The sequence below is a fragment of the Monodelphis domestica genome, chromosome 1 (assembly GCF_027887165.1).
Source record: "Monodelphis domestica isolate mMonDom1 chromosome 1, mMonDom1.pri, whole genome shotgun sequence".
NCBI lineage: Eukaryota > Metazoa > Chordata > Mammalia > Didelphimorphia > Didelphidae > Monodelphis > Monodelphis domestica.
This window is the reverse complement of record NC_077227.1, coordinates 53,280,115-53,307,793: the sequence shown is the minus strand read 5'-3', so window position 1 is coordinate 53,307,793 and position 27,679 is coordinate 53,280,115. Positions and strand designations below refer to the sequence as shown.

At 37.1% G+C, this 27,679-nt stretch overlaps 1 protein-coding gene across 3 annotated transcripts in view; it reads left to right on the top strand.

The window, feature by feature from the left end:
• The window catches only part of ASCC1 (activating signal cointegrator 1 complex subunit 1), a 121,069-nt gene that overhangs the window by 41,842 nt on the left and 51,548 nt on the right, over nt 1–27,679 (top strand). For all 3 annotated transcript variants that reach the window (XM_056799393.1, XM_056799405.1, XM_007478355.3), the window contains 4 exons: nt 5,804–5,940; nt 9,686–9,805; nt 12,757–12,881; nt 18,031–18,110. In XM_056799393.1, coding sequence (XP_056655371.1) covers nt 5,804–5,940; nt 9,686–9,805; nt 12,757–12,881; nt 18,031–18,110 — 462 coding nt within the window. The remainder of the gene's footprint in view (nt 1–5,803; nt 5,941–9,685; nt 9,806–12,756; nt 12,882–18,030; nt 18,111–27,679) is intronic.

Sequence of the window (27,679 nt, the reverse complement as noted above, 5' to 3'; positions counted from 1 at the left end):
TTTACTCTGGTATTAGATAGTTTGTGCAGAGTGAACAGGAAAGGAAAAAAGAAGAGGAAAAGATAAGACAATATGAGAATGACTGAAATGATAAACTGGCCTTGATAGTTTTTCTGGATTACTATTTAGTCATTTTCATTTTTCTGCAAGACTGGTGTGCTTGTGTTGATCTAGAGCAATGATGGCAAACCTTTAGAGACCATGTGCCATGCTCCCCCTAGACTGCCTGTCATGCCCTGCGCCCCCCCCCCCCACCGAGTGCTCGGTGTGCCCCACCCCTTACCTCACCCAGGGGAGGGAAAGTGCTCCCATTGGGCAGCCAGGCAGATGGACAGGTGAAATGAGGAATGCCCTCAGTGAGTATAGAGAAGGGAGGGGAGTGGTCTTTTTTCCTTTACCTCTTAAAATGATATCCTCCTAGGAGGCCCCTCATCTTGGAGGAGGCCTCGTGGCTGGAAGCCAAGCTAGATTAAGAAGGCCCCTTGGCCTAGGTCTCTGAACTCCTATCTAGCTTGCCAGAGCAATCCAAATTCCTTTTCTCTCTCTCTTCTTAATTTCTTCCCTCTATTGTAATTAAACCACCATAGAAATCCAAAACTGATTTGAGTATTTAATTGGAATTGAATTAATCCCTGGCGACCATTAGTACATATATATTCAGTCAACAACTACCCCTTACAATAGGATTTCTACTAACTTACTACTAAATTTTCTTTTTTATTTTTTTTAATAGAGGAATCTGTTTTACATGACTACAAACATTTATAATAGGTTGTTTTTCTTGTCTCAATGGGCATGGCAACAAGAAGGAAATAAAGAGAATTCATAACTAAATATCAAATTTGAACTTAAAAATAAATTTTTTAAAAAAGAAAACTACACTTGAGATTGATTTTGTTTTTCTTGAGCTTTGAACCTTTTTCACTTTTGAAATAGATGAGATTTCATTGAGATTGATGTTCCTGCTAATAATGCATGTATAAACCCATCTACACCTTTCTCTCTGTGTGACTCCTGCCCATGTGTCATAAGTTCAACATGGGTGTCCACCTAATGTACTTGGGACCTTCTTCACTTTTCTTCTGACATCATGAAAAACATGAACTGTCCACTGCATATCCCTTGCTTTTACCACATGACTGGCCCATCTTTTTTCAGTATTATATTCTTTCATAACATCCTTTATTTCATTTTTTCCCATAGTTCCTAATTTGTTCTGATATAGCCTACTTACACGTAACTATTGTACATTGCTCTCAGAGTGATTCTTCTGAGACTAGAAGGCTTATTCCTAGTTAAAGAAGAAAAGAGGTAGAAAATTGGGGTGATATGTTTTTCTTTTAGCTTAGGGGTCATTTGGCAATTTAATAAAGGCATTTATTTTACCAATTATATGTAATAACAATTTTCCACATATGTTATACTGTCCAAATTGTCTTCCTCCCTCTTCTCTCTCCTCCCTCCAAGAGATGGCAAGCAATCTGATCTGGGCTATACACATAACATCATGCAAAACATACTCCATATTGTTCATTTTTATAAGAGAATAATAACATAAAACCAAAACTCCAAAATGAAAACCTAAATAAACTAAGATAAAAAATAGTATGATTTGATGTGTTTTCTGACTCTTAACAGTTCTTTCTCTGGAGGTAGATAGCATTCGTTGTCTTGAGTCCCTCAGAATTGTCCTGGATCATTGTATTGCTAAGAATAGCTAAGTCTATCAAAGTGATCTTTCTTTAGTATTGCTGTTCCTGTGTACAATGTTCCCCTGGTTCCACTTATTTCACTCACCATCAGTTCACATAGATCTTTCTAGCATTTTCTGAAGTCATCCTGTTCATCATTCTTTACAGCACAATAGTATTTCCATCACCATCATAATCCACAATTTGTTCAGCCATTCCTCAATTGATGAAATCCATTATTTAATTTCCAATTCTTTGCCACCATAAAAAGGACTGCTATTAATATTTTCATACAAATAGGTCTTCCCTCTCCCTTTTTAAAAAAATCTCCTTGTGATACATCCTTAATAGTGGTATTACAGGATCAAAGAGTATGTACTGTTTTATAACCCTTTGGGCATAGTTCCAAATTTCCCTCTAGAATGGCTAGATCAACTCACAATCCTACCAACAATGCATTAATGGGGGGGGGGGCGGGTTGTAGCTGGGTGACTCATTGGATTGAGAGTCAGGCCTAGAAGCCCTAGGTTCAAATCTGGCCTTAGATACTTCCTAGCTGTGTGACCCTGGGTAAGCCACTTAACCCCCATTGCCACTCTTCTGCCTTGGAACCAATACATATTATTGATTCTAGGGTGGAAGGTAAGGGGTTTAAAAACAATTTAAAAAACCAAAACATTAGTGTCCTAATTTTGCCACATTCCCCTCTTGACATTGTGTTATTGAAATCACTTTAAAAGACTGATATATATTAATTTAAGGTCGCCAAGGAATTCAGCTATGTAATTCCTAAATGAAAACTCAAGTCAGCAGTCAACCTTTTGGAGTTTTTAATTACAAACAGGAGGAAGAAAGGTATTAGAGAGAGAGAGAGAGAGAGAGAGAGAGAGAGAGAGAGAGAGAGAGAGAGAGAGAGAGAGAGAAGAGAAAAAGGAGAGAAAGGAATAGGGCTTAAATACCCCCTCTGCTTAGGCTGGGCCAAAGGCCCAAGCCCTTAGAAAGCTGAGGCAAAGAAAAGAGATCAGTCCCTATCACTCACGTGACCAAAATGGAGAAACAGTCTCAGGGGCCTCCACCTCAAGACTCCTTCAGAGCAAGCCCTCCTCTCAGACCTCTCCAGGAGCTCTCCCTCCAGGACCTCTCTCCTCTCAGACTCCTTCAGAGCAAAACTTCTCAGAGCAAAACCTCCCAGAGCAAAACCTCTCAGAGCCCTCTCTGTCCTCAGACCCCGCTATCTTTAAGGAAACCATCTAAGTCCCCTCCCCTCAGTTCTCACATCTACCAATCACTGTCCATGTCTCCCCTGTGCCAATGGTGGCTCTAGCTTAACCCAGGACCGCCCAGAGGTCTGTTTCCTTTGCACATGTCTGTTAAAGGTCATATTCTCAAATAATTAAATCTTGATCTTTGCTGCAGCCCTTCCTAAATCCTGTTACTCTGAGTAGGGTGGAGATTGGAAGTTCCAAGACCTGGTTCTGTCATTCCAAGTATCTCTATTGTATCAATTCTAAAATCAATCATGACTCAAAGGACTTCCTGTTCTATGCTTAAGCATAGGTCAAAGCCCTTTCCATTGTTTAGCAAAAGGTTTCTGTCCTAAAGTAGTCTTAAGTAGGGAGGAGAAGGATCCTCCCATGCCAAGGGGTTTCACATTCCAATAGAGTTCTTACTATCAGTAGGAAATTTTTCAAGTATGAAATTTCCCAATGGGAAATTTCCAATATTCATAAGTCTAAGAAATTTTAAGGTTTACAACATTTATCACTTTCCTTTTTTGTCATATTGGCCAATTTGATAGGTGTGAGGTAGTATCTTAGAATTGTAATCAGATGTAATTTCCTTCCTTATCTCTTTTAATTAGATCTATTTTTGCTTTAGCTTTGTCTGAGATTATGACTGCTGCTCCTGCTTTTTTTACTTCAGCTGAAGCACATTGGATTCTTCTCTATTCCCTTAACTTTACTTGGTGTATATCTCCCTGTCTCAAATTTGTTTTTTGTAAACATATTGTAGGATTCTGGTTTTCAATCCATTCTGCTGTTAACTTTTGTTTTATGGGTGAGTCCATCCCATTCATAGTCACAGTTATGATTGCCACCTGTGTATTCCCCTTCATCTTATTTTCCCCTTTTTATCCATTCTTTCTCTCCTTTGACTCTTTCCCTCTCACAAGTGTTTTGCTTTCCCCACTCCCTTATAGTACTACCCCTCCTCCTTCTTATTCCTGTTCTACTTCTCTATGGGATAAGATAGGATTCTATATCCCAATGTAATGGTTAATCTCAGGACAGTAATGGTGGGTTCTGAAGAAGCTGATAGAGCTGACCAACAAAGTGTCTGTTCCTGCCCTAGTGAGTATAGGGCAAGAGTCAAGATGGAATGGCTGGCAGACCTGTGTGTCTGTGACTGCCAGGTGTTCTCCTATCTCACCTCACTAGGGCTGAGATGAGATGAGATGAGATGAGATGAGATGAGATGAGATGAGATGAGATGAGATGAGATGAGAGGGGTAATCTCGGGAAGATGGTGTTCCTGGGTGATGGGCCAATGCTGGTATACTGAAGGGAGGTCTTCCCTATTGGGTGATGACAAGGATAATCCGGGGTGGGTGAGCACAAATCACCCTGGGACACAAGCCTCCCCTTTGCTTTACCATACAGCGGGGGTGGGGGGTGAAGTGGGGTTGGGGCAGCTGACAGGCACTGGGAATGGTTACTCATATATCAGTAGACATCTGCTCCCTCTATGTTCCCCAGAACAAGTCTTTCCCTCTTATTTGACTGAGATTTGAAAGTAAGGCTTTAATAATTCAAGGTATCAAAGGGTGGGGGTTGGGTAGAGGATGAGAGGTGTACTTAAATTCCTGACCCGAGGTCCTTCTTCCTGGAAGACCCCAAAGGGCAAACCAGGAATTCTTCTCTTCCCAAGTTCTTAACCTAAATTAGGATATTAAAGAAATCAGGGTAGGAATAAGGCAAGTGGTGAAGGCCTTTGAAAGGTGGAGGGGGGGGGGCGGCTCAAAGGCTGTTGAGTCTGTGGCCCTTCCATGGGACCTGAATCTCTCTTCTGATGTTAATGATGATGTCAGGCAACAAGGAGTCTTTTGCTGGGAAGCTCCACAGCTGATCCTCTGGGCTAATCAATGGGCTGGCTCTTGGATGATCTCCAGCAAGGCAAGAAACCTCTCCTCACCCCTAGATCTCAGGTCCAAAAACCCCTCCTGTTCCTGGGACCTCTCCCAGGTCCCCTTGGTTCTGTCCCAGGCTCCTTTGCTCCCAACTCCAAAGGTCCATACCTGTCAATCAAATCTCCCTTTGAACATTCCATCCTGCTCTTATACCAATGCATATAGTTGATCTTCTCTATCAGAACTAATTCTGATGAAAGTACAGTTTATGCATTGGGTGTCACCACCCTCAGCCTCCTCTTCACTACAGGAGTTTTTTTCTACACCTCTTTAGGTGATATAATTTATCCCATTTTACCCCTCTCTTCCCATTTTTTCACCCTTTGATTTTTTTTTTTGCATGCCATTCTAAACAGCTTACTCCCACACCTTCTGTCTATGTATACTCTTTCTAACTACTCTTGATATCATCTTTCCAAGTAGGAATATAAACAGTTCTACCTTATTGAAGTCCTTAAATTTTCTCTTTCTTATTTACTTTTTTATGTTTCTCTTCAGTCTTGTATTTGGACATCAGATTTTCTGTTTAGATCTGGTTTTTTAATCAGGAGTGCTTGGAAATCTATTTTATTAAATGACCATCTTTTTTCTCCTGATTTGGCAGATTTCTTTTTTTTTTTTATTAAAAAAATTTTTTAAACCCTTACCTTCCATCTTGGAATCAATACTGTGTATTGGTTCCAAGGCAGAAGAGTGGTAAGGGCTAGGCAATGGGGGTCAAGTGACTTGCCCAAGGTCACACAGCTAGGAAGTGTCTGAGGCCAGATTTGAACCTAGGACCTCCTGTCTCTAGGTCTGGCTCTCAATTCACTGAGCCACCCAGCTGCCCCCATTTGGTGGATTTCTTGAGTAAAACTCATTTTCTCAGGATACTATTCCATTTCCATACAGATAAAGCATTTTTCCTTCTTTTCTTTGGCAATAGGATCGTGGAGTCAGCAGTTGCCTTTTCCAAAATCCAGCAAAATTGCATCTAACTATTGGAACTCTGGTGCTTCTTAATGATCAAGAGATTCAGTGGGCATGTGAACTCCTGCAGCAATGTAAAGAAGATTTTATTAAGTAAGTAATTCAAATGTAAGACTAGGCCTCAAGTACTGCATACCTTTTCAGAGAGCTGAAATATAGGGAGAACAGTATTAATTGATTAACTCATCTGTAACACTTGAACCTTGAATTACTGAACTAATGAAGCAAATTCAAAATATGCATATATTATTAAATTGTTTTGATTATATCTTGAGTATAAGCAATATTTTGAGATTGAGAAACTTAGTTCAGATGATGCAATGTCTTTCTCTTGTGTGCATTGGAACTTGTCTCTTATTATCCAGAAATCTTTCTATCTCCTTTCACATTTAGAATTCAGTCTGTTCTTATTGAATCAAATATAACTTTCTCAGTAAAAACTTTTTTCTTCTTAAAAAAAGTCAAAGTTGTCTCAATACAAGTTTCCATGTCTAAGACACCATTGGATTTGACCAAGAAGATTGGGACAACATTGATGCCTTCATTTCAGGACTGTTGTTTTATTTGTGTTTCAGTTCAGATGTAAATATAGCGTAATAGTTTTCAATTTTGAGTAATTTGGATGTCTTCCCTCTTCTAACCCCAGTTGTAGGTAAAGAGAAATTTGAAAATAGACTCTGAATGCTTTCCTTTATAATTTTATTTTTCTCTTTTTCACATCTTGGTAACTTAGCCTTATAGAAATGGACTTTAGTATTGAGTTGAAGAAGGTGAAAGCTTAAAAGTTGGTTACATAAAATGCCAAACTATATAATTCAGTGACTGTTATTTATGAGCTAGCTCTGTTTTTTCCTCTTTTTTAGTTTCTTTTTTTGTTTGTTTAAAAACATTTTTTTATTTTTTAAAATTTAGTTAATTTAGAACATTATTCCTTGGTTACAAGAATCATATTCTTTCTCTCTCTCCCCTCCCCCACCCTTGCCATAGCTGACACACAATTCCACTGGGTATTACATGTGTCCTTGATCAGAACCTATTTCCATGTTGTTGATGTTTGCATTTGGATGTTCACCCAGAGTCTACATCCCCAATCATATCCCTCGACCCATGTAATCAAGCAGTTGTTTTTCTTCTGTGTTTCTACTCCCACAGTTTTTCCTCTGAATGTGGATAGTGTTCTTTCTCATAGATCCCTCCAAGTTCAGGATCACTGCATTGCTGCTAGTAGAGAAGTCCATTACATTCGATTGTGCCACAGTGTACCATGTCTCTGCGTATAATGTTCTCCTGGTTCTGCTCCTCTCACTCTGCATCAATTCCTGGAGGTTGTTCCAGTTCCCATGGAATTCCTTCACTTTATTATTCCTTTGAGCACGATAGTATTCCATCGTCAACAGAGACCATAATTTTTTCAGCCATTTCCCAATTGAAGGGCATCCCCTCATTTTCCTACTTTTTTGCCACCACAAAGTGTGCAGCTATAAATATTCTTGTACAAGTCTTTTTCCTTATTATCTCTTTGGGATACAAACCCAGCAGTGCTATGGCTCGATCAGAGGGCAGAGAGTCTTTTAATGCCCTTTAGGGATAGTTCCAAATTGCCTTCCAGAATGGTTGGATCAATTCACAACTCCACCAGCAATGCATTAATGTCCCAACTTTGCCACATCCCCTCCAGCATTCATTACTTTCCTTTGCTGACATGTTAGCCAATCTGCTAGGTGTGAGGTGATACCTCAGAGTTGTTTTGATTTGCATTTCTCTGATTATAAGATATTTAGAACACTTTTTCATGTGCTTATTAATAGTTTTGATTTCTTTAACTGAAAATTGCCTATTCATGTCCCTTGCCCATTTATCAATTGGAGAATGGCTTAATTTTTTGTACAATTGGTTTAGCTCTTTATAAATTTGAGTAATTAGACCTTTGTCAGAGGTTTTTGTTATGAAGATTGTTTCCCAATTTGTTGCTTCCCTTTTAATTTTGGTTGCATTGGTTTTGTTTGTACAAAAGCTTTTTTATTTGATGTAATCAAAATTATTTATTTTACATTTTGTGGTTTTTTTTCTAGCTCTTGCTAGGTTTTAAAATCTTTCCTTTACCAAAGATCTGATATGTATACTATTCTGTGTTCACCTAATTTACTTATAGTTTACTTCTTTATATTCAAGTCATTCACCAATTCTGAGTTTATCTTGGTGTAGGGTATGAGATATTGATCCAAACCTAATCTCTCCCATACTATCTTCTAATTTTCCCAGCAGTTTTTATCAAATACTGGATTTTTGTCCCCAAAGCTGGGATCTTTGGGCTTATCATAGACTGTTTTACTGAGGTCACCTACCCCAAGTCTATTCCGCTGATCCTCCAGTGGGTGCTTTTTTGACAGTGGAAGAATGACTGAACAAGTCATGGAGTTGTAATGTAATATTATTATGCTATTCGAAATAATGAGAGATGATTTAAGAGAATCCTGGGGGGCATCAATTGACAGTGAAGTAAGCAGAACCAGGAGAAAACAGCTTTGAAAGACAATCAGATCACTGCCATAACCAACTGTATCTTCAGAGGACCTATATTAAGGGATTGTACCCACTTCCTGATAGGTGATAGTCACAGAGTTCAGAGACAAACATTTTTGCAGATGTCCAAGGTGTGCAATAGTTTTGCTTGAGTATGCTTATTTGTTATGACCCCCTCCCCACTTTATCTCAGCTAAATGTGGGGGTTGTTGGAGGGAGAGTAACAGTGATGCCAAGAAAAGAGAGCCATTTTAAACATTTTTTTTAATGTACAAAAGAGAAGAGAAGGAAGTTCAGAAGAAAGAACAGATGAGCATACAGTTTTGAATATAACATGCTGAATTTATTATATGTTTAAAAAAAAGCAATTAGTGTGAAATGGAGATTCATGGAATCATATATAATGCCCATTTTGTCTTCTGTTGTGTTTATGGAAATGTTCTTTTTTGGTATTTAAGAGTAAAATATTTTTTAAAATTCACTGAACAGAGCAGAAGGAAGTTCAGAAAAGAAAAAAGAAAAACAGGATAGGTGAAAGTAACATGTGGAATTTATGCTTTTTTTCCTCTCTTTTAAAAAAAATTTTAGTAATGTTTTCATTTTTCTCCAATTAACATGGGAAAACAATTTTTGACATTAGCTTTCCAATTTTTTGAGTTCCAAATTCTCTCCCTTCTTCCCCCCTCCCCGAGATGAAAGCAATTTGATATTGACTTTACTTGTGCTGGTATATAAAATGTATTTCCATATTAGTAACATTATGGAAGAAGATGTATTTAAAAAACACCATGAAGAAAATAAAGTGAAAAATGGTATCCTTCAATCTGCATTCAGACTCCATTGATTCTTTCTCTGAAGGTGGATAGCATTTTTCTTCATGAGTCCTTTGGGATTATCTTGGATCACTACATTGCTGAGAATAAGAAGTCATTCACTGTTTATCATACAGTACTGATGTTACTGTGTATAATTATACTTTTTTCTTTAAAAGATCAAGTGATATGAAATGGAAATTCAGTTTCTTATACAGTTCTCTTTTGTGTTTCTTATATACAGAAATGCTTACTCTTTTAGTATCTAAGTTCAGAATAAAAAAATTAAGACAAAAAGTAACCTGTGATAAATAATGTAAGTTATTATGAAGCTTTCTTATAGCTCTAGAGAAATGTAGTGGTCCCTGGTTTAAGTTAAGACTAATAGTATTATGAAGTACCACTGTTTTGTTGTGAATCTGTGTAGTGAACATGTCTGATTTTAGATTATCCTCTTGGTTTATGACATTAATCTTCCTTTACTTTTTTTTCCCCTTTTGAAGCAAAATTGCTGGAGGTAAAGCTCTGTTAGCAGAGATGTTGGGCATAGAATACATGAATGATGATCCTAGCATGATGGATGTTCTTTATGCTAAAGTCCACATGAAGGATGGCTCTGACCGGTGAGTGTCTTATTTGTGTTTCCCTTCTATTTTCTTTAATAGATGTGTACAGGTATTGCTGGAAATCAAATTAGCATAGTTCACTATTTCATTGTTGATCCTAGTAACAAGCGGTATTAATATGGGGAATCTTATTATGTTAGTCAGAGATAAGGACATTATAACTTTTTTTGGGTAGTAGAAAATGAATATACCTTCAGGCTTATCAGTATACTCTTTTGAGTTGGCAGAACTTGTATTTTTTGCAAGGGATTTATGTTAGTGATATTAAATATATGCTTTATTTTTCTTTTATAACCCTTAGTGCTTAGCAAAAGGACCTGCTATACAGTAGGGCTTAATAAATTCTTGGTGATTGAGTTCTTTAGCCCTCTTGTCTTGTTGAAAGTAGCAGGTATGATATCTGCTTGACATCTTGTGGAATTTTAAATGTTCAAATACTGGAATTGGAGGATATAATTGGAGCACAAGTATTGAACCATACATCTGAGCAGATAGGAACTTCTTTTTGAACCTTTTAAAAAAATTCTTACCTTCTGCTTTAGAATAAATACTAAGTATCAGCTCCAAGCCAGAAGAAAGTTAAGGGCTAGCCAACTGTAATTAAGTCATTTGCCACAGTTAGGAAGTATCTGAGGCTGGATTTGAACCCAAGACCTCCCATCTCCAGATCTGGCTCTTTATCTACTGATCCACCATTCTTGCTCCCAGATAGGGACTCCTAAATAACCCTAGAATGACCCAGCTATCCAGTGACTCTCTAGATCATAGAGGATCATTATAGAGGGTTTATATTTTTTGGAATGAATTTGGAGTGGACCTTAGTTAAGGGTTTAGCTAAATTTTATAATTTAAAAAAATTTTAACACATTCAGGATTTCCAAGATCCATTTTGTGTGGTGGACTCTATTTCTAGCTCTGCATGGAAGAAATGAATAATAGAGTCTAAGAGGATGAATTTACCTCGTTTAAGTATACCTAACTTCTAGGGCAGTGATGGTAAACCTTTTCAAGACTGTGTGTTGTGCCCCACCCCCCCACTGTGTGCCATTTCCTGTCCACCCAGACTGTACTGTGCCCTGTTCCCATACCTCTCCCCAGCCCTGGTTTGCTGCCTTACCCCAGACAGGGGAGGGAGAAAGGGAGAGAAGAGGTTTAGGTGCTCCACTCAGGGAGGGAGTTAGTGCTTCAAGTGGGCTGCTGGGTAGAGGCATGGTATAAAGGGGAAGGGAGCAACTCCACAGATTCTTGTAGTAAAAAAAAAAAAGACCTTGCCTCATTCAGAATAAATGTATTTTATCTTAATTTTAGAACATAGCAAAGTAACATTTTTATTTAGGCTCTTCTCTATTAATTTAAGTGTCATCTACAATGTTATCATTTTAATCTTTGTTACTACTAATTTAAAATTTTATTGATATAATCATAAGGTTTTAATGAATAGGGGGAAAACCATGAGATTCTTCCTGTTGGACTTGAAATGAGCATATGACCTTTTGAAGAATTTATATGGATAACGGAATCCTTAAATTGAATATTGATTTTTTTTCTGATCTAGGGAACAAGTGGTTGTGACCTTTCTTCTTTCTGATAGTAATATCAATCCTGGACTCTAATGAAAGAAAAGTTAATAGTGAACATTGGGTCAGTAGATGAGATAAAATCAGTTGCTCTGAGTCTAATGGTCTTTTGGTTATATTTACCTTTGGCTTTAATGGTTAGAGTATTATTTCTGGTAGGTGCTGTTTGACCGTCATGGGCATTATAGGTTCTTGAAATAAGAAGAAAACAGGAGAATACAGAGACTCGATGCTGTTTTAAATATACAGATGCAGTTTCATTGGCATTACTGAAAAGATATAGACTCAGTTGAATAAACCTTTAAGTTTCTGGTAGAGTTTGCCTAATCTATAAACTTCCTATTATCAAGGGTTTATAAGTTGTAGAGACCTCATGAAATATCCACAATAATACCTGGCATTAATTATCCAGAGACATTTCTAAGCAACCCCTCTAGGTTCTAACAACCCTAAAGTTGCTTTTTCTCTTTATCTTCTTTATGTAGTCTTCATTCTCCTTTTCCAAGTAAAAAAAAAAAAGACTTTTTCATGTACCTGATTTTCCAAAAGGGAAAGTTGGAGTAAACATGAAACAAATAAACCTGCTTGGTATGAGAGACCTGAATTTACCTCTTACTTTTATTCTAGTAGTTTTGTTCTCTGTGTATGTGCAAATGCCTCCTGCTAAGCAAGAACCTTTGCTTTAGAAGGAATAGAGAAAACCTGGGTTATGGGCATCTGTATATTTTCAGTCTATATCTTTATAAAGTGCAATGAACATTTTAGTGTATGGCTTCATGTTTAAAAAGAAGTTGTTTTGTGATTGGGAAATATCTAAAATCTTTGGAAATCACTGACTGATCATCAAGAAGTTTTAAAGACTAAGTAAAGGAAAAGTGAGTTAATCTAAGTTACTTGAAAAATCCCTAAGTATAATATAGTATAAAAGACAGTGTATTGTGGTAGGAAACCCCCCCTCCCCAAATAACCTTCTGTATCTGAGAGTTCAGGAGATGTGGGTTCTAACCCTAGACCTGTCATTCACTAGCTATGTGTAACCTTAGGTAAGTTAGGTCACCTCTCTGCATCTCATTTTTCCCACCTTTAAAAGAGAGAGTTAAAGATGATCTAGTCAGGCCCTTCAATTCTACTTGTTTTAAGTTCTTTGATTCTACACATTTTAAAATGGCTCCTTCCTTAGTGATGTTATGATGGCTGAGAAATTAATTTTATAGCAACTTTATTTGAAATAAATATATTTGCTGTTCTTTGGTATTCAAGTCAGGCATTTCAAAGATGAGGAATGCAACTAAGTGATAGCTTTCTTGGTGATGAAGTCTTTCTTGATTTTTATGCACTACTTTTACCCCTATATGTCATAAATTTTTCTAGGCTGCAAGTGATAGCTGATCAGCTAGTGGAACGATTTGTGTCATCTGGATTGATGATGAAGGAATGGGACAAAGTGAAACTCCATGCTACAGTCATGAACACTCTATTCAGGAAAGATCCCACTGGTATGTTTCTTAGAGGACATAGTCCTGTGTTGTTGAACCTATGACACGCATGTCAGCACCGACACACCATTTTCTATGACACATGGCCACATGTGGACTCAGTGTGCCTTGGGCCCCGGGAGCCACCTGGGGAGCTGTGTGCCTACAGCCCTGGCCATGGCCATGGCCATGCCCTGGCCTGATCTGGGAGGAAGGCTGCTCCACATGCTGGTCACAAGGGTGGGGGGGCAAACTCTGGGCAGCTCGGGCCAGGTGGCTGGGGCTTGTGGGGCAGGGGGGGAAGACTGCACTTGACTTGTGGGAGGAGCACTCAGGGGCAGGCAGGACAGGGCCCCCCCATCTCCCCCCAGCAGGCTGGGTAGGGGCATGGCTGTTCTGGGCCTGTGGAAGACTGGGTGGGGCTCTGGCTCACTTGCAAGGGAGAGTACCTGGAACCCATTACCAGACACTTTTAGCACCCTGAAAAATATAGCAGTAGCTTTACTCACAATTTTTTCCTCTATGTACTTTTGTGAGACCTTATTCTCAGTGTTAAATAATATCAAAAGCAACAAAGGAAACAGATTGATAGATGAAGTAAGTAGTTTCTTGGCTTGAAGTGTACAAAATACCAACCTTCAATTTGAAGATTTAGTCAATGAAATACAGCAACAAAAAAGTCCCTAATAGGCAGGTTAGTTAAAGAATTCCCCCTCCCCCTCATTTATCTTAGTTCATAGCACCTCATACAAGTTAAATAATATCAAGACCAATAAAAGAAACTGACTGAAAGATGAACAAAGAAGTCACTAAGCAGGTGAGTTAAATAATTAGTTTTTGGTTTATTAAATACAATTATATATTACATTTATACATTTTTCTTATTTATCACAAAATTATGGTTTTTTTCTCAAAGTGACCCCCCCCCCCAGTTATGCTCAATTTTTTGGCAAATTTTGACACACCAGGCTCAAAAGGTTGCCCGTCACTGACATGGTCTCTAATATGGAGAGTACATATTGAATTCCTAGGGTTTAAATTGGACTGGCTATCATAAGATGCCAGTTCTTACAGTTTTTGAGATTTAACATTTGTTTTGATGACTGTAAGAGGAAGCAGTTGGGTTGTATTTGATATAGGGCTAAGAAGTTTTAGTATGTTAAAAAAATTTATTCTTTAAATATTTTTCCACATATACATGATTAATTTTCTTTCCCTCCCCCCCACCAGAGCTGACAAGCAATTCCACTGGGTTATACAAATGTTATCACTTGATGCCATTTCCATATTATTCATTTTTGCAAAAGAGCAATCTTTTAAAATCAAACCCCCAAATCATAGGACTATATAAACAAGTGAGAAGTATGTTTTTCTCTGCATTTCTATTCCCACAGTTCTTTCTCTCAGTTTGGATAGCATTCTTGTAAGTCCCTCATGATTGTCCTAGATCATTGCATTGTTACTAGTAGCAAAGTCCTTTACATTGGATCATTTCACAACATTTCACTTTCTGTGTAAAATGTTCTTTTGGTTCAGCCTTTTCCCAATCAAGGGACACCCCCTCCTTTTCCAATTTTTTGCTACCACAAAGAGCATGGCTATGAATATCTTTGTACAAATGTTTTTCATTATTATCTCTTTGGGGTACAAACCCAGTAGTGGTATTGCTGGATCAAAGGGAAGGCAACCTTTTAATGCCCTTTGGGCATAATTCCAAATGGCCTTCCAGAATGGTTGGATTAATTCACAATTCCATTAGCAATGCATTAGTCTCCCAATTTTGTTGTATCCCCTCCAACATTTTTCATTTATCTTTACTGTCAGTTGGCCAATTTTCTAGGTGTGAGGTGGTACCTCAGAGATGTTTTAGTTTGCATTTCTCTAATCAGGAGGGATTTGGAACACTTTTTCATATGATTATTAATAGTTTTGATTTCTTCATCTGAAAACTGCCTATTCATGTCCCTTGACCATTTGTCAATTAGGGAATGGCTTGATTTCTTGAACATTTGACTTAGTTACTTATAAATTTGATAAATTAGACCTTTGTCTAATTAATTTATTAAATTATAATTTTTTCCCCAATTTGTTGCTTCCTTTTAAATTTTGGTTGCATTGGTTTTGTTTGTACAAAAACTTTTAAATTTAATATAATGAAAATTATTCATTTTACATTTTGTAATGTTCTTTATCTCTTGCTTGGTCTCAAATTCTTTCCTTTCCCATAAACTTAACAGGTATATTATTCTATGTTCACCTAATTTACTAATATTTTCCCTTTTTATATTTAAGTCATTTACCCACTCTGAGTTCATCTTAACATAGGATGTGAGATGTTGATCTAAATCTAGTTTCTCCGATACTGTTTTCCAATTTTCCCAGCAATTTTTGTCAGATAGTGGGTTCTTGTCCCAAAATCTGGGATCTTTGGGTTTATCAAACATTAGCTTGCTGATGTCATTTGCTCCAAGTCTGTTTCATTGATCCACCCGTCTATCTCTTAGCCAGTACTGTATTGTTTTTTTTTCTCTTTTTAAAAAAAATTTGAAATATTTTTTCATGGTTATATGATTCATGATTTCCTATCCCCCTTTCCTTCCCCCTTCTCAGAACTGACAAGCATTTCCACTGTATCATTGTTCAGAACCCATTTCCATGTTATTCATATTTGCAGTATGGTGATTTTTTAACATCAAAACCCCAATCTTATCCCCATCAAACCACGTGATCGATCATATGTTTTTCATCATTCCTTTCAGCACCATCAGATACCACAATTTGTTTAGCTATTCACCCCCCCCCCCCCCATTTTCCAAATTTTTGCCACCACAAAGAGTGCAGCTACAAATATTTTTGTACAAGTCTTTCCCCTTATTATCTCTTTGGGAGTACCATATTGTTTTGATGATCATTGTTTTATAGTACAGTTTAAAATCTGGTACTGCTAGACCTCCATCCTTCACATTTTTTTCATTAGTTCCCTTGATATTTTTGATCTTTTGTTCTTCTAGATGAACTTTGTTATAATTTTTTCTAATTCTATAAAAACATTTTTTGGTAGTTTGATAGGGATGACACTGAAAAAGTAAATTAATTTAGGTAGGATTATCATTTTTTATTATATTAGCTTACTCTTCCCATGAACAATTAATGTTTTTCCAATTGTTTAGATCTAGTTTTATTTGTGTGAAAAGTATTTTGAAGTTTTCATATTTTTACTTCTACCTAATTAGAACTCAGAAAGTACAATTGGGATAGATGGGGAGAAATGTTCATTTGTATTTCAGAAAGACTTTTTGTCTTCCTGGAAGAGTCACTATAATATACCTTCAAAGAATAACCTTTCCTTTGGTAAATGTAGAATATGACATAGGCATAAATTCATTTCACATCCAGATTTTTGTGATTACACATTGCATAAGAGGTGGCACATTAATATAATAAATATATATACATGCTTCATTTCACTTGTTGGTACTCTGACTTCAGTTCATATGAAATGAGATAGCCCGTTCTAATCAGGACCTGGGACTATGTACCATTTATGGAATTAAAAATTCTAAATATTAAGACTATAGTATTGCTAGTCTCTTTTATATGGCAGCCATCAATTATGTTTCTTTTTTTTCCTCTGAGACATACATTGTGATCAGATATCCCTAATGGAAAACTTGTAGTAGCAGCACTATTTGGTTAGAATCATTGCAACATACCAGGATTTAGATACTTCTTTATCTTGTGGCATGTGCATTAAATGTTTTGTGATTTTTATATGGTATTTCATTTAATGGTCTGCTTTCTTCTCCTAACCCCATAAATCACTATTTAGCCACTTTTTTACAGCTGGGAACCCTGAGATAGTGAAATGTCTTAAAATATCTCTTTCATTTCATCAAAGTCCTAAAAATTCGTTGTTAAGGGGTATAGAATCAGGTGGTCTGAATTTTACTTTCTTTTTCTGATGGAACATATTTATTTCCTTTAAATAGCACTATAGAGTGTTTAGAACATTTAAGGTATCATGATAAAATTTATCCCTAGTTATGCAAAAATGTTTTGTCTCTGTGATATACACATAGATTAGAATCTTTAACTAGGAAAACCCTCCTATTTAGAGAATTTTCAGGTAGCTGGCCATCTATAATACCGGTGGGCTAATTAAAATAAATAGCAGTTGGTAAGTTGCTGCATCTATTCATATATCAGCTCTGGCATGGAAATCTATGTGTCATATTAGGGTATACTCAAAATAAAAAGAAAACATTTCCTGGAAACATCATAAAAATAATGTGAAGTCATTATGTTAAATACCTTAACACACTTCATCTTCAGATTTCTAGACCAAGTTGATATTAAAGGGCAAGATCAGAGGTCTACCAGTGTCTTGAATTTGTTCCTCTGTTAGCCTCTAGCAGAGAAATCTGTATTCACTGTTTGGCTATTGTGCAGTGCTTGTCCTTGGCCACAAGGGGGAAGTAGTAAGAAAGTATGTTGTGGAAATGTGGGGGTGGGGAAACAGTCTATAATGATGATGGCTTATTCAAAGGATAGAGGATTTTCATATTTGTGGAAAATCTTTCAATCAAGATATTAATCCCCACTATAAATGTGAATATCATGGTAAGCTAATGTGTAAAGCATATGTATGTGTATTTAAAATAGTGTAAAGGCCATACAGTTATAGAATGGAACTAGAAGGAACCTTATAGCTCATCTTATCTACCCCCCTTCTTTCAGATGTGGAACCTGAATCCAGAGGTGGTTAGTGATTTGTTGAGGTCACATAGTTAGTTACTGACATAGCCAGGATTAGAATCTATATCACTTGACTTCTCTAGTCCTGTACTCCCAGCTGTGTATAAATATTTTGAAAATTAACTTTTTTTTTTTTAAACCCTTACCTTCCGTCTTGGAGTCAATACTGTGCATTGGCTCCAAGGCAGAAGAGTGGTAAGGGCTAGGCAATGGGGGTCAAGTGACTTGCCCAGGGTCACACAGCTGGGGAGTTGTCTGAGGCCAGATTTGAACCTAGGACCTCCCGTCTCTAGGCCTGGCTCTCAATCCACTGAGTTACCCAGCTGCCCCCTGAAAATTAACTTTTTTTAAGAGTAAAGGGGAAAAAAATTCCTCCCAAATACCTCAGCTAATTTTAAGTTTGATATATTTACAGCCGAAGACAGGAACAATGCCCCAGCAAGCAAATCTGGCCCTCGGGAAAGAGAATCATTTGACGGCCGAAACATATTAAAGGTCAGTATAGAACAGAATGATCCTGAAACTTACTATTGTTGGAATGTGTTTAAAATTAGTGGAGAACAGGTAGCTTCCCATTTAACTCTAAATATTTCTATCTCCCTCTATCCCACAGGAAATATTGATGGGAAAAGCTGTTTTCAAAATTATTTTTACATTTAAAGAAGAAAAAAATCCTTTCAACTATGTTAAAGCTATGGTACTTCCAGTATGAAGGCAGCTAGATGGCTCAGTGGATAGGGGACTGGGTCTGGAGTCAGGAAGACCTAAGCTCATATCTAGCCTCAGACACTAGCTGTATGACCATGGGCAAGTCACTTAACTTCTGTTTGCTTTAATTTACTGGAGAAGGAAATGGCAAACCAATCTATTATCTTTGCCAAGGAAACCCAGTGGACAGTATTTTAGGAAGCTATGGTCCATGGGATAATGAAGAGTCAGACACAACTGATCAACAACTTCCAATATAATTAAAGCAAGTAGGTGTTTTATGAAACAATTAGGTAACCCTACCACTTGGATCTATAGGAAAAAGTAATTGTAGCTCTGGTGGGTTTTATTGTTGAGTGGTTAAACAGCTTCCCCAAGGCCACATAGTCAGTTAATTGGCAGAGCTTAGACTAGATTCCTCAGGGGCTACCTATTATTGCTTCATAAGATAAAAATATAAATTCCTTAGCTTGGCATTTAAAGCTCAATGCTAAGCCCTCTTACCTGGCTCCAAGAAGCTATAGCATGTGCAACATCCACACTTCAGTAAAACCATCTTGGGGGACAGTTGCCAGCAGGCCTCAAACCCTGGTCTATCACCAGTCATTCTAACTTTTGTCTTGCTATTGGACTTCAATGACTGGAAGAGAGTGAGACTGATGATGTCTTTGTGCAACTCTGCCTCACTTAAAGACAATTCACTTGAAAGTCAAGACATTCCCCTGTGATGTCTTTGGCGTACTTCAAAAACAAAGGACAATCCACAAATCCGGTTGTTTCTTAGGATAAAATAGAAACTCTTTTGCTTGCCATTTAAAGCTAGGTGCCTAGTAGAGTCCCTGATAAATAGACAATAAATCCTTATTGATGGACTAACAGACTGATTTTATATTATTCTTTTTCCTGAATTGTACATTCCAACTAAACTCATATCCTGGTTGTTCCTTGAATTTGGCAGGCCTTTTCCTATTTTTTTATGTTCAGGTAATTGGTCTTCCAGGCCTGGAATGACTTCTCTTCTCATCTTTGGCCTCAGAATCATCTTTCTTTTAAAATTTAGTACAGGTACTATCTACTCTGTGAAGCCTTTCCTACTTCTGCCCTTCCTCATAGTTTTTAATTTACATGCCACAATTTCATTTTTGTCATTATATTCCTAGCATCAGGGACTAGGCTGGCACTTAGTAAATGTTTACTGAGTTGAATAGAAAGAAGGTCTTTTGACTCTAAATTCTTGCTTTTCTTTATTCCTCAGTGAATACCAATAAGATTAAGTTAATTAATGTAGAGTGCTATATTGAGGACAGAACAGCAGGCAATATATATCCATTAATCCTTTTACACTATGCTGCCTACATAAGGTGTTTCCTGTGTTTGGAAGGAAGCCACCTGGAATGTGAGTTTGAGAATACTTTTCTACAAATAGGTATTCTTATTATCCCACATGTTGGGGGTAATGAGAGTTTAAAATTTTAGTTAACTGAGAATTGTAGTTACAGTTTGACTACCATACCATACATAGATAATATAGGATGTTACTTCCTTGTTTCTTCTTTAGCCTCATCTTTCACAGAAAGAGGTCCTATGAAATTCTAGGGAAGAGTATATCCCCACAAAACATTTCTTTGTATCAAAGATCTCACCTAAAATTAATATTGGGATGGTTTTCATTATTTGCCCCTCACCAAAACTCCATAGCTTAAAAAAAAAATAAAGGCAGTATTTTAAATATATTGATGGGCAAGAGAACTAAATTTTCAGCAAGAAGAAACAAGAGATTATAATCTACAATTGCCCCTATAAGAGGTAAAACAAAAGTCTGTATAGCAGTTGTATTTAGTAGACACATTGGGGTATCATCCTCAATTACAATGTGAAGATAGTTCAAGTATATAGACCTTGAAATAAATGGAGCATTCAGCAAACAGCATGATCATATTGTAAGTAAGGCTAGGTAAGTTTTCTTTTATGAAAGAAAAAGGAGGCCTCTCAGTATTATAGAGGAACTGAAACAAAAAGGCAAACTGTGTTAGTCACTCAGCCAAAGCATTTGTACAAAGCAAATGAACAGCTCTTTAGACCAATGATCAGGGGGGTGGGTGAGGGAGACAGCCTTGGGGAGTGGAGTGCAGTGGAATAAGAATAGATGAAAGATAAAGCGTTCTAAATGCTTATTATGTGCTAAGTGCTGTGCTAAGATTTGGGAATATAAATAATAACAGAAAAAAAAGCAGTTACTTTTCCCAAGGAACTTACATTCCAGTTGGGGAAGATAACACATAGAAAGGAGATGACAACTAGATCTGGCATAGGGAAAATTGGGACATGAAGAGGGATAGTCCTTGCATGGGGGCGAGGTAGAGGAGGATTCTAAGAGTCATGGTCTGAGCTGACTTTGAAGTAGTCATGGCTGGCATGAGTGCTTCCTTAAATGGGTATTAAGAAAAGGAGCCAATTAGAGGGGAAGTCACAAGGGATAGCGGCAGTGCCCGAGGGAGAAGGCTCCTGGAGCAGAGATGAAGATTTGAGAAGTCATCCCCTGTTCTAGATTTGAAGAGAGATTCATGAATTTCATTGCTATTTTGCAATTCATTGCCCCTAGCTGTGCAGATGCAACCCTGTACTAACCTAACCTTACCAAGAACAGTGGTGGTCATTTAAAATTCAGTTTGGATTTGTACATGTGGGAATATAGGTTTGCATTTTTTTGGAGGAGATAATTATATAGGAAGTGGTAAAAGGGTTGTATACATATTTCTGGTTAACTTGTTGGTTGAAATAAACTAACCAAAATAAGAATTACAAAAAAGAACAAATGAAAAGTAAAAAGATTATTCTTCATATCTCCAAATGAACAAAAAATGGGAGTATTTGAAAAGCATCTGAAGGAAGGATGCTGCAGTGGATACTCAGCTCAGTTGAGAATTTTTGAACAAAGAAAATGAAGGAGAGGTGATAGATGTGAATTTGTATAAGGCAAAATCATCAGCTTGTAATCGAGGAAAGCCTGTTGAGCTACCATGAAATCACACCACCATTTGTTGCTATATTGGATAGGAATAGAATCAATCAGTTATCTACCATAGTTAAGTAGCATCAAGTGCCTGCTACCTCCTGGGAATACAAGGAAAAGCAAAAAAAAAAAAAAAGACCTTGTGGGGAAACAACATTCTAACCAACTATGTCACAAGACATGGCCAGAATAATTGACTGTAGCCTTAGGACTTAGGAAAGGCTTCTGATAGAAGGTGAGATTTTAGCTGAGATTTGAAGCTAGAGAAGCGAGGTGGATTTAAGGAGAGCGAGGCAACTGTGAATGAAAACTTTTGGAGATAGAGATCTTTTCCCAGTTAACAGCAAGGGAGCCAGTGTTACTGGATCTTGGAGTATGTGGAGGGGAGTCACGTAGAGGCCCAGGTTCTGAAATGCTTTGAATGCTTTGAACCTCAAGGAAGGGATTTTGGATTTGATCCTAGAGGTGATAAAGAGCTCCTGGAATTTGTTAAATAGGGACGTGATATTGTCTGACTTATGTTTTTGGAAGGTTATTTTGACACCTGAGTGGAGAATGGATTGGAGTGGGGAAAAACTCAAGGTAGAAAGATCAATTAGCAAGCTATTACAGTAGTCAAGTTGTGAGGTAATGTGGGCCTACACCAGGGTGAGGCAGAAAAGAGTCACCATTAATTAACTTCTAGAAAGAGAGGTAATTTTAATAGCAGTTAAGGGGCTTTATTAGGTGATCCAAAGGGTCGTAGAATCAGTATTTCTGCTTAGCACTCTCACCAGATTGAATGAAGCTATATCCTGAGGTCAACTCTAAATTATAAAATGATATAGTGATTTTAGAGCCTGGGATCACTGGATGAAATTATTTAGGCTCTTCTAAACTCCCCTATTTGCTAGGGGGCAGCTCAGTGGATTGAGAGCCAGGCCTAGAGACAGGAGATCCTAGGTTCAAATCTGGCCTCAGACACTTCCCAGCTGTGTGACCCTGGGCAAGTCACTTAGCCCCCATTGCCTAGCCCTTACCACTCTTTGCCTTGGAGCCAATACACAGTATTGACTCCAAAATGGAAGGTAAGGGTCTAAAAAAAAAATTCCCCTATTTGTGTCAAATTCCCCCATCCTTGTCCTTTCTATTTCCTTAGCTGCCCAAGTGATTTTCCTAAAGCACGTCCAGCTTTGTACTTCTTTGCTTAATAAATGCCAAAAGCAAATCTAAACATGTCTCTTTGGCATTTGAAGCCCACACAACTTGACTTCCTTCTGCCTTCCTCACCTTTCTGTACTTTTTGGAGTTGACTCCAGAGTATTGCAATCCATTCTCTTTCTGTACTCCAAGGACCACTGGGTCTTCCCACATACCCTGCAATTGAACCTTCCTTTGTAAAGTGCTTCCCCTCCCTATTGGGATATGGACTTGAGCAAGGGATTTTTCTATTTGTATCCCCAATGTTTAGTAAATACTTAATAAAAACTTTTCCATTTATTCACTCATATACTCTACAGTTAGGCCAGACATTCTGGCTATATCTTATGCATAATATTCCAACTCTCATCTCTACTACAGTCTGTCTCTCATGCCTAGAATTCACTTCCTTCTCTCTTGTGCCTCTTAGTTTCCCCTTTTTCTTTAAAAGCTCAACTCAAATGTGCTTTCTTATATGGGATCTTCTTTGAATGCCCAGTTTCTAGTGCCTGCCCCCCTCTCCATACCTTGTACATATTATGTGTACAGATCATCTCTTCTCTAAAGAATATAAGTGTCTTGGAGTCAGGAACTCTTTAGTTTTTGTCTTTTTTTTTTAACTCCTTCCTTCCATCTTAGAATCAGTACTAAGAGCTAAGCAAGGGGGTTAAATTACTTGCCCAGGGCAACACAGCCAGGGATTATTGGTGGTTAGATTTGAACCCAGGACCTCCCATCTCTAGGCCTGGTTCTTAGTTCACTGCTATCTAGCTGCTCCTTCATTTTTGACTTTGAGAAAAAAATGTCAAGTTCTATAAAAATTATTTCTGATAATTTAGCATATCTTTTTTATAGAATGTCTTAATGAAAATGATTGAACTAAAAATAAAATATAGCTCATTGACCCAATGAATAGAATGCTAGGTTTTGGAGTCACAAAGATCTGAGTTCAAATCCAGTCTAAGACACTGGTGGTGTGACCCTGGACAAGTCACTTAAACTGTTTGCTTCAGTTTCCTCATTCATAAAATGGAGACAATATTAGATGTTAAAGCTTTTACCATATTCTATGGACTGTGTTAAAAACTGGCATTGCAGAGAGAAAATTGGAGAACATCCAATTCAAGGATATTATGTTCTAATGGGGGAGGCAACACATATCAAGTTTCATCAATATCCTTGACCCAATATTATCTCTAACTGCCTTCTCCCAGCCCATATCCAATCTGTTACCAAGGTCTGTTAATTTTATCTTTCTAGCAACTCTCAGATATGCCCCTTTTCTTCTTTGATGCTTCGACCATCTATTACAGGCCCTCATCATTTTGCAGTAGTTTATTGTTGGGTGTGTCTGCCTTAAATTTCCTGATTCCATGATGGAGTTGAATTAAGCAATTTCTAAGATATCTTTTAGCTCTAAAAGTCTATGGGGTGGCAGCTCGGTGTCTCATTAGATAGACAGCCAGGCCTGGAGACAGGTCTTAGTTTCAAATGTGGCCTCAGACCCTTCCTAGCTCTTCTGCCTTGGAATTGATACTTAGTATTGATTCTAAGACAAAAGGTAAGATTTTTTTTTTAAGTCTGATTTTTTTAAACCTTATTTTCTGTCTTAGAATAGATACTAAGCATTGGTTCCAAGGGAGAAGGTGGTAAGGACTAAGCAATTGGGGTTAAGTATCTTTCCCAAGGTCACATAGCTCAGAAGTGTCTAGGCCCAAATTTGAGCCCGGCCTAACTACCCTAAAAGTCTATGGTTCTTGAATCTATAACTCCATCTCTGCTTTACTTTTCCTTTTTTAAAAAAATTATTTAGAATATTTTTCCATGTTACATGATTCATGATTCCCTCCCTGCTCCCAGAATAGTTCTACTGGGTTATCCATGTATTCAAAATCTATTTCCATGTTATTCATATTTGCAGTAGAATGATCTTTTAATTCCAAAACCCCAATCATATCCCCATCGAACCACGTGATCAATCATGTTTTTCTTCTGCATTTCTGCTCTCACAGTTCTTTCTCTGGATGTGGAGAGTGTTCTTTTTCCTAAATTCCTTTGGATTATCCTGGATTGTTGCATTGCTGCTAGTAGAGAAGTCCATTACATTCGATTGTGCCACAGTGTATCTGTCTCTGTGTACAATGTTCCCCTGGTTCTGCTCCTTTTGCTCTTCATCAATTCCTGGAGGTCTTTCTAGTTGACATGGAATTCCTTCAGTTCAGCATTCCTTTCAGTACAATAATATACCCTCACCATCAGATACCATAATTTGTTCAGACATTCTCCAGTTGATGGGCACCCCCCATTTTCCAATTTTTTGCCACCACAAAGAGCATGGCTATAAATATTTTGTACAAGTCTTTTTCCTTATTATCTTTTTGGGGTACAAACTCAGCAGTTGTATGACTGGGTCAGAGAGTAGACATTCTTTTAAAGCTCCTGGTGCATAATTCCAAATTGCCCTTCAGAATGATTGGACCAATTCACAACTCTACAAGAAGTGTATTAGTGTTCCAATTTTGCCACATCACCTCCAACATTTATCACTTTCCTTTGCTGCCATATTGGCTAATCTACTAGGTGTAAGGTGGTACCTTATAGTTGTTTTTATTTGCATTTCTCTAATCAGGAGGGATGTAGAACATTTTTTTTCATGTGTTTATTGATAGTTTTGATTTCTTCATGTGAAAACTGCCTATTCATGTCCGTTGGCCATTTATTGATTGCAAGATTGCTTGATTTTTTTTTGTAAATTTGACTTAGTTCCTTATATATTTGGGAAATTAAACCTTTGTCAGAGAGTTTTGTTATAAAAATGTTTTCCCAGATTGTTGCTTTCCTTTTAATTTTGGTTGCATTGAGTTTCTTTTTGGTACAAACCCTTTTAATTTGATACAATCAAAGTCATTTTCATTTTACATTTTGTAATGTTCTCTATCTCTTGCTTGATCTTAAATTACTTCCTTTCCCATAGATCTGACAGGCATACTATTCTATATTCTCCTAATTTATTTATTATTTCACACTCTATATTTGTCATTTACCCATTTTGAATTTATCTTGGTATAGGGTATAAGATGTTGATCTAAACCTAATTTTCCCCATACTCTTTTCCAATTTTCTCAGCAGTTTTTGTCAAATAGTGAGTTTTTATCCCAAAAGCTTGGATCATTGGGTTTATCAAACACTAGCTTACTGAGGTAATTTACCTCTAGTCTATTTCATTGATACACCCTTCTGTCTCTTAGCTGGTACCATATTGTTTTGATGACCTCTGCTTTATAGTACATTTTAAGATCTGGTACTGCTAGGCCCCCATCCTTCATATTTTTAAAAATTATTTCCCTTGATATTCTTCATCTTTTGTTCTTTCAGATGAACTTTGTTATAATTTTTTTCTAATTCTATAAAAAAAGTTTTTTGGTAGTTTGATAGATATGGCACTGAATAAGTAGATTAATTTAGGTAGGGTTATCATTTTTATTATATTAGCTCATCTTACCCATGAGAAATTAATGTTTTTCCAATTATTTAGATGTAATTTTAATTGTATGAAAAGTGTTTTGTAGTTCAGTTCATATAATTCCTGTGTTTGTCTTGGCAGATAGATTCCTAAATATTTTTACATTGTCTAGAGTGATTTTAAATGGAGTTTCTCCTTTTAACTCTTGCTGCTGAGTTTTGTGGGTTTATCTTGTACCCTCCAACTTGCTAAAGTTGTTCATTATTTCTACTAGCCTTTTAGTTGATTTTCTGGGACTCTTTAAGTAGACCATCATACCATCTGCAAAGAGTGATAGTTTAGTTTCTTCATTGCCTATTTTAATCCCTTCAATTTCTTTTTCTTCTCTAATTGCTACTACTAGCATTTCTAGAACAGTATTAAATAATAGAGGTGATAATGGGCATCCTTGCTTCACTCCTGATCTTATTGGGAAGGCTTCTAACTTGTCCCCATTGCAGAAGATACTTGCTAATGGTTTTAAAAATATACTGTTTATTATTTTGAGGACTGGCCCTTCTGTTCCTAACCTTTGCAGTGTTTTCAGTAGAAATGAGTGTTGTATTTTGTTAAAGACTTTTTTCTGCTTCTATTGAGATAATAATGTAATTTCTGTTGGTTTGATTATTGATATGGTTAATTATATATTTTCCTGGTAATACATCCCACTGATCATAGTGAATAATCCTTCTGATCACTTGCTGGAGTCTTTTTGGTGGTATTCTAAGATTTTTGCATCTATAGTCATTAAGGAGATTGGTCTGTAGTTTTCTTTCTCTGTTTTTAGTCTGCCTGGCTTTGAGATCAGTATTATATTTGTGTCATAAAAAGAATTTTGTAAAACTCCTTCTTTGCTTATTTTGTCAAATAGTTTGTATAGTATTGGGATTATTTGTTCTTATGTTTGATAGAAACAAATTCAAACAAAAAAAAAGAAATTACAAATTCTGGGGATTTTTCCTTAGGAAGTTGATCAATTTCTTTTTCTGATGTAAGGGGGAAAAGGGTTTAAACTTTAAAGGGATTGGGCTTGATTATTTAAGATTTTGGTTGCCAGAAATTTAATTAATTCCAAAGAGATTTATTTACAATTTATTTACAAAATGTAGAAAGAGTGAAGTAAGAAATCAGAGAGAGGATAAGGCAAGATATCTAGCCTAAGTAATTTACTCCCAGCCCCTCCGGGCAGGGAGAATTAGTTTCAGCCATACTCAGTAAAGCCAAGGACCCGGGAAATCTCTTCAGGAAATCCAGCAGTTCAGTCATCTTTTCACTCACCAAGTGTCAGTCCGGTCAGCAGATTCTTCTGCCCTTCTTCACCAGCCTCAGCTCAAAAGCATGAAGAATTCCTCCTGTCTCCACTTCCAAAAATGAAGAACTGAGTCTCACAGGAAGTGACAGCCTTTTTTAAAGACATTTTCTCTTGCGTCACATCCTGTGTCTTCCCCTAATACCATGTCTACCAATCATAGTTGATTTTCTGTTCTAGGACAGCCCAGAAGGCAGTTAGTCGATTCTGAATTATTGCCCACTATTTCACATGGGTCACAGACCTCCCACCAAATGATTAAGTGGGATGTTTACACCTTTGGTGATTAGATCTAACATGGGCAGATCTTCCCTCTCAACTTTAAGTATCATGTTTACACTTTTTGTAATTGA